The sequence below is a fragment of the Notolepis coatsorum genome (genome assembly GCF_963971535.1).
Source record: "Notolepis coatsorum genome assembly, chromosome: 2".
NCBI classification, from domain to species: Eukaryota; Metazoa; Chordata; class Actinopteri; order Aulopiformes; family Paralepididae; genus Notolepis; species Notolepis coatsorum.
This window is the reverse complement of record NC_140166.1, coordinates 220,712,836-220,720,968: the sequence shown is the minus strand read 5'-3', so window position 1 is coordinate 220,720,968 and position 8,133 is coordinate 220,712,836. Positions and strand designations below refer to the sequence as shown.

The window sequence follows — 8,133 nt, the reverse complement described above, 5'->3', positions numbered from 1 at the left end:
GTGATCCATTAGATCTGTTTAGATCCCCCTTCCAGCAACACAACACGTCCAGTGATCCATTAGATCTGTTTAGATCCCCCTTCCAGCAGCACAACACGTCTACTGATCCCTTAGATCTGTTTAGATCCCCCTTCCAGCAGCACAACACGTCTAGTGATCCATTAGATCTGTTTAGATCCCCCTTCCAGCAGCACAACACGTCTACTGATCTGCGTGGAGATACTGAACAACAAAGGCCTAATTTTGTGTTAAAATCTGTGCCAAGCATCTCACGAAACACGCCAACGTTTCACACAGACGCAAGGCCAATAAACGGGGCACGCGAGTTCCGAACGTCAGTGATGGTGACTCGTGTGCGGCGGGATTCCAATCACTTTTCCTCTGGCTGACGGTAGTTATTATCAACCCCCCGGGCATGATGTCAGCATATCATGTAAGCTTTGCTACTAGATGTCCCTCAAAACATCTACTGTGTCTGTGTCCTTCAGTTATTGGTGTAAAGTTGTGGAATTCTCTCCATAGCGAACTTAAGGAATGTAATAGTGTTTGTCAATTAAAAAATAATTATAAAAGAAAAAAAATTGTCAGTATGAAAGTCAAATATGATCTGAATATCTTTTTCTTTTTTATTATTATTATTATATAATTTTTTCTTGTTTAATCTGTGGATTGTTTGTTTCTTTGTATATGGTATAAATTATTATTTTGTGTAAATTAGGTTGTACGCCGACCATCAAGTAATACTTGCTTAGTTTAGGAATAAGGGGCAGGTAACTATAAGAATTATTCTTCTTCCTGCTCCTATTGCCCACGGTATGGTATTTATGATTTTGTATGAAAACTCTATGATTGTATTGCTTCCATGTGGCAAATAAAAAACTCTGAATCTGAATCTGAATCTGAAAACAAAACATTGAGTTATCGTCTGAAGGCTTCGTCCCCTACGTCTTGATCTACAGGGACTCGCCCCCCTCGCTCCTCTCGTCTGTCAGATCTGTCGCTCGGACCGTTTCCTTGAAGGGTAGCGGATTTGACATCTTCATTGCCTCACAGGGACCATGTGTGTGCGCCATGCGGTAAGGTGTGACAGCCCCCCCCCCCCCGGAGAAGGTCAAAGTGAGTTCATCCACAAGTAAACCCGCTAACGTCACCTCCTACACACACACACACACACACTCCCATCTCCTCTACTGGGGGCCCCTAGGGGCCTCGACGACAGTCTGGTGGCTTCACCTCTTCCCTTCCTCGCCCCCCCCCCCTTGTCAGTCTGCTCATCACAGAGGAGGAGACCTCGGCCTGACACACATGTCCAAGGATAATACACAACACGTATCATGTGTCATATAATTATACCCTGGGTGTACAAGGGGGGGGGGGGGGGGGGGGGGGGGGCACTCTCGTCCACCCTCGTGGTGTAGTGGTTAACACTGTCGCCTCACAGCTAGAAGGTCCAGGGTTCGATTCCCGCTTGGGGACCAGGTTGCCGCGTTGCCAGGTGGGGTATCTCCCGGGCCTTTCTGTGGGCTGTAGGGTAGGTCGTAGGTTAACGAGGTGGTCGAGAGGCTGGTCGTAGAGTAACGAGGTGGTCGAGAGGCTGGTCGTAGAGTAACGAGGTGGTCGAGAGGCTGGTCGTAGAGTAACAAGGTGGTCGAGAGGCTGGTCGTAGAGGTGGTCGAGAGGCTGGTCGTAGAGTAACGAGGTGGTCGAGAGGCTGGTCGTAGAGTAACGAGGTGGTCGAGAGGCTGGTCGTAGAGTAACGAGGTGGTCGAGAGGCTGGTCGTAGAGGTAACAAGGTGGTCGAGAGGCTGGTCGTAGAGTAACGAGGTGGTCGAGAGGCTGGTCGTAGAGTAACGAGGTGGTCGAGAGGCTGGTCGTAGGGTAACGAGGTCTCATCTCTCAGAGGCTCCTCTATCGGTTTCGAGACGAGCGTTCTTGTGAAATATACTATCGATTTCTATGGAATCTGTTAAACGTATATTTTCATCTGTGCCCTTAGTGGTGTGGGCTGCACTTGTGAATGATTATGAACTTGAACTTCCTGTGTGTAGTTGGCCTACGGTAGCCACACTGCATCTTCTGCGTCTCTGTGAGCCTCAACTTCTGCATGCTTGGCCTCTTGCCCACACGTATGACTGCACAACTTTATCTCTCTCTGTGTGTGTGTGTGTGTGTGTGTGTGTGTGTGTGTGTGTGTGTGTGTGTGTGTGTGCGCGTGCGTGCGTGCGTGCGTGCGTGCGTGCGTGCGTGCATGTGTGTGTGTGCGTGTGTGTGTATGCGTGTGTGCATGCAGTCACCGCTAACAGACCCCTGAGAGCTTTGAGAGCCTTAGATCAGTGTATGATGGATGTCTGCCATGATGGGATGGGATTCGCGCAAGAAGGCAGCCATATGCCAGCACGGTTTTTCCTGCAGTGCAGGGAATGCATATGTGTAAACACACACACACAGACAATCTATCTCTCTCTATCTCTCTGTCTCCTCTCTTTTTCACAGTTCACAGGGCCTTGTTGGCGTGGGCACATTGTTCCTAGATGTACATTACCAAGGATACAAATAAAATCTCGATAATAAAACACAACCACAAACCACAAACTCTCTCTCTCTCTCTCTCTCTCTCTCTCTCTTAGTGCATGCTGGGAGCGAGATTGGAGATTGGAGGTGCGTGAAAGTAGAGTGAGTTTTTCTATTTCTTTATCTATCTATTTTAGTTAAATTTATTTATGCTATATTGTAATTATAGTCTAGTGTTAGTTTGCTGTGTGTTTGGTGTGTACAGGGTTAAGTGGGGAGTTTGTTTGTTGGCAGTCGGCCAGGTCGTGCTGCTGGTTGGCGTGATACGCCAGTATGGAGTTTGCCAGACTCGGCAGGAAGCATGGTGTTAAAATGAATGCTCTTAATGTGTGCGTAGAGGACTGCAGCTTGGTAGTAGCTGAAGTTGTTCGGCATAAAAGTGTTAAATCTGCTGCGAAAATGAACGGTGGAGTGGTGATTTTCCTAGAAGACTGTCTTGATAAGGTGAACGCGGTGGTAGAATCTGGAATTAGTATCGATGATGCGTTCATTGCCGTGGCGCCTCTCTCCACACCAGGCAGAAGGATTAACATAAATAACATTCCACCATTCATAAGTGACGAACTATTAATAAGTAAACTTGCACGACATGGGAGGATAATTTCCCCGATAAGGAAATTGTCGTCTGGATGCAAATCTCCGCTATTAAAGCATGTTGTCTCACATAGACGCCAGCTTTGAATGATTCTCGAGAACAGCGGAGAAGAGCTTGATTTGGTTTTAAAATTAAGAGTTGATGATTTTGACTATGTCGGTTTTGTGAACTCTGGAAACTCAAAGTATTTCAAGTGTGGAGAGGAAGGACATATAGTGCGTGATTGTCCGAGGGGAGAGGCGCGCAATCTCAGCCCCAGGAGGAATGCAGCGCTGCGCACAGCGCACCTCCAGAAGAGGGAGGAGTGTGGCAGCGTAGAGCTGCGGGTAGTGGTGCGGCACGGTGGTGTAGTGGTTAACACTGTCGCCTCACAGCAAGAAAGTCCAGGGTTCGATTCCCGCTTGGGGACCAGGTGGGGTATCTCCCAGGCCTTTCTGTGTGGAGTTTGCATGTTTTCCCCGTGCTCGCAAGGGTAAGATAAGATAAGATAAACCCAAAAACATGCACAACAACAGATCGCTAACGCTGTGGCGTCCTTGATGAAGACAGGCAGGAGCACTTGGATTGGTCCCCGGGTGCGGCCCTCGCTGACGCCTGTCTGCTCTTGGCTGCCCTTGGGGGGAAGGACGACTGGATGGGTTAAGCGCAGAGATGAATCGCATCGGCGATCCTACAAAGACAATGCATGCGTGTGTGTTCCGGTGTGTCTGTGCTAACCGTGTGTGCTAACCGCTAAAACATTCAGGATAATTGCATGCCAATTAAAGACCTCTGAACAGGTCCTGCATTATTATTATTATAAGTGCAGGTACAGAGCAGGGAGGGGTGAGAGACGCTGCTGCCCCCTCAACCAGTGGCTAGGTAACAGGGGAGAACAGAGGTGGTTCGGTCCCCCCAACAAAGTGACAGTGAAGTAATAGGAAAAAGCCGAATGTGGTAGATAATGTAAACAGTCAGACAGTGGATGACGTGGTGGGAAGTAGTGATGGAGGGGTGGGGGAAAATGTACTTGTATTATTTGAAAAGGAAAAAGAAAGTGGCAACAGTGGCTCTCAGGATAAGGAAGGAGTGACAAGTTTGGTCAAAGAGAGTCAGGAGGATGTAGAAGGCACAGTTTTCTCTCAGGCCCCGTTTAGACGGAAACGCTAGCAGGTGAATCCGCAAAAATATTTTTTCAGATGTGCCTTTCGTTTATACGGAAACGGCGTTTTTACGGGGTGAAACCGTAAAAAAGTGAGACCACCTTCGAGGGTGGAATTCCTAGAAACGGTAAACCTTTGCGCTCTCATCTAAACTGTCAAACCGCATAAAACGATGACGAAAGGGTTGTCAAGGCTCTCGTCGCGCCTACTGCTTACATCACAGGCATGCGCCAGTAGCCTAGAAGCGTAAACAAAGCATGTCTGATTCTATCCATGGCGATCACCTGAAGGCTACATTGGCAGTACTTTTAAATACACAAGAATCTGTCCCGCGGCTATCACAACTATTATGACTGGACCCACTGTCTGTGAGTGACTCTGCTTTGGTCCAATCACATTCCCCACCCACACTCTGCGAATCAGAGGCAGAGTAGGGCGGGTCTTCACAGCACGTCATGTGACATATGCTTCAATCGTGTGACAGCGGGGCTCCGTTGTCTCGAGTTGTCACAGCCTCGTCTGCACGGAGAATTCCACCCCAAAACGCTCGTCTAAACGCAAAATTAAAAGTGAAACCGCAAGACGACTTTTGCGATTTCTGTTCAGACTTCCATCCCAAAACGCTTGTCTAAACGTAGCCTCAGTCCAGCATGGGTGAGGATGAGGAGGGCACAAGTTCTGAGGGAAATTAGTTTCCCAATGATTCTCAAGTGTCTGATTCGCAACAGAGAAAACGTTATGCAGTCAGGCCGATACAGAGGTTCCTGCACACAACAAAAAACATGAAGAATGTCAAAGTTGGAGTTTTTTCTTTGAAGATAAGGTTTATTATTTCAGCAATGAGGTTGAAAAACAATGGGGGGTACACTTCCCAGGAAGTTTTTAGACTGAGGAAAATTGTACAAAAGCTCAATAAAACAGATAATGAAGGGTAACCAGAAACCAAGTATTTTAGGACGGATCCTGTGTTTTTTTTTATCTGTTGTGCACTCCTTTTGGAGATTATGAGTGATATCAAGTTTTCCACGCTCAATATTGAACCTTTAACGTCTCTGTTTTTAACTACTGTATGGAGGAGCCTCTGATGTGTGGAGCCCGGCTGGACATTCAGGACGGTAGTAGACCTGGGCTTGGACAGCGTCTGCACTCAGTTGGGACAGTGAAACTGAATTTTTTTGTGGATGTAGCCGGGCCAGAAATTCACCACACAGAGGAAGTGGCTTCCTTACTGGGGCTGAGGACAGCGTGTCACAACAGAGTCTGTTTGAACGATTGGACTGAAGCGCGGAGCATCGGGGGACCAGACCTGTTGCAGGACTATTTGAGTGGAACGGAGGCTCCTGATGAGGGGGATCTGTTCCATGCGCTGAGTATCAAAATGGACAAAACTGGACTGACGGGACGCTTCTTGGGTTGCTCATGTGTTGTTCTTGCTGAGATGTATGTGTTGAATGGGAATATGGACACCTTTATTTTTGTTTGGGTGGAGCTTCAATGACGTTTTTTGTTGTGTTGCAGAAGGACAGTTGTATTTTAGCACTTTTTTTTATGTGAGATCTCATGTGGTTTTAAGTATGATGGGGACACATGTTGCCCGATATAATATGTAGTTATTTAATTGTAGTGACACACACATTGTAATGAGAATTATGTAAATAAATGTTTTTTCTAAAATAAAAATAAAAATCTCTCTCTCCCCCCCCTCTCTATCTCTCTGTCTCTGTCTCTGTCTCTGTCTCTGTCTCTGTATCTCTCTCTCTCTCTCTCTCTCTCTCTCTCTCTCTCTCTCTCTCTCTCTCTCTCTCTCTCTCTCTCTCTCTCTCTCTCTCTCTCTCTCTCTCTCTCTCTCTCTCTCTTCTCTCTCTCTCTCTCTCCTCTCCTCTCCCCCCCTCTCTCTGTCTCTGTCTCTGTCTCTGTCTCTGTATCTCTCTCTCTCTCTCTCTCTCTCTCTCTCTCTCTCTCTCCTCTTGTCGCTCTCCATCGCACGGAGGTTGAATCACTCTGATCTAATAACGCTGACGCCGCCATCACACTTGAAGCGCGTGTCGTGGAGCACGGAATCATAACCTGCCAGGATGAATCTCCTCAGAGACGAGCCGTAATACGATGAGCTTATCAGATCACTCTGTACGAGGTCGAGGGCGTGCTGGACATGGACACTTAAGATGCTGGGGTCAAGAAAAATAATGAGAGGAGTGAGAGAAAGGGGAATAAAGAGCTGAGGGATGCCTTATATTAGGATAGATATATGGACAGACAGACAGACAGACAGACAGACAGACAGACAGACAGACAGACAGACAGACAGACAGACAGACAGACAGACAGACAGACAGACAGACAGACAGACAGACAGACAGACAGACAGACAGACTGTACTCACTATGTGCAGCATGAGGTAGTCTCCCACCAGGGGGTGCTCTCTGTACTCACTATGTGCAGCATGAGGTAGTCCCCCACCAGGGGGCGCTCTCTGTACTCACTATGTGCAGCATGAGGTAGTCCCCCACCAGGGGGCGCTCTCTGTACTCACTATGTGCAGCATGAGGTAGTCTCCCACCAGGGGGCGCTCTCTGTACTCACTATATGCAGCATCAGGTAGTCTCCCAGACCAGGAGCGCTGTCGATGCGGACCAGGATGCCGTCTTTGAGCGACGTGCTGAAGCCCACGGTGAGGCGGTCGGTCCGCGTGCTGGGCCTCTCGTTGGCCGGCCACCGGAAGGTGATGAGGCCGCCTCCTTTCCCAAAGATGTACGTGGTCCCGGCTGAGGAGAGAGAGAGAGAGGGAGGGAGAGAGAGAAAGAGAGAGAGAGGGAGGGAGAGAGAGAGGGAGGGAGAGAGAGGGAGGGAGGGTCAGCTTGATGGCTGCTTTTTTATATAGCGCTTTTATCCAAAGCGCTTTACAATTCTGTTCCTCACATTTGACCCGTTCACTCACACATTCACACACCGACGGCGGAGGCGACCATACAAGGTGCCACAACCTGCACATCGGGAGCAATTAGGGGTTAAGTGTCTTGCTCAAGGACACTTCGACACGCTGCCCGGGGGAGGAGCGGGAATCGAACCGGGAACCTCCGGATTGCCAGACGACTGCTCTACCTCCCGGGCCACTGTCGCCCCCGACAGCTTGATGGAATAACAGTGAGGTCAAACGGCATTGGTCAATACTACTCAGACTACGACATCAAAGTCTTGTCACTTGCCTTTCCTGTAAACATGTTGTGTATTTACCACGTGGAGAATCTTTTTTTTTACATTTTTGTTTTCTAAGCAGATATATATATATATGCTTCCTGCGGTCGCAGTGATTTCATCTGCTTAGAAAACGAAAATGTCTAATTTAAAAAATAAATATTTCTCCACGTGGTAATTACACAACAGGTCACAACATGTTCACAGGAACGTTTTGGAGTTGTATTTGGAGTGTATTTCGTGACTGTTGGGAACTAGGCTACACTGGCACACCTACTTCCAGTGAATGACGCTAAGCTAGGCTAACGGCGCGGCTGTTCCCTATAAGCCTACTGCATGCACAGAGAAGAAAAGGGTCTGTATCTGCTTGTCTAACTCCAGGGTAGATGACAAATAAGCAAATGTCCCATAAAGTTGGCGTGTTCCTTTAAATTCAGTATGTGTCCAGTTCAGTATGAGTTCAGTTCAGTATGAGTTCAGTTCAGTATGTGTCCAGTTCAGTATGAATTCAGTTCAGTATGTGAGTTCAGTTCAGTATGAGTTCAGTTCAGTATGTGTTCAGTTCAGTATGATTTCAGTTCAGTATGAGTTCAGTATGAGTTCAGTTCAGTATGAATTCAGTTCAGTATG

General features: G+C 47.8%; 1 protein-coding gene across 1 annotated transcript in view; it reads right to left on the bottom strand.

The window, feature by feature from the left end:
• Window positions 1-8,133, bottom strand: part of nrxn3a (neurexin 3a) — a gene marked incomplete at both ends in the record, with an annotated part of 41,258 nt that overhangs the window by 31,976 nt on the left and 1,149 nt on the right. The window contains one exon of the mRNA XM_084308548.1: window positions 6,892-7,073. Within this exon, the coding sequence (XP_084164674.1) occupies window positions 6,892-7,073 (182 nt within the window). The remainder of the gene's footprint in view (window positions 1-6,891; window positions 7,074-8,133) is intronic.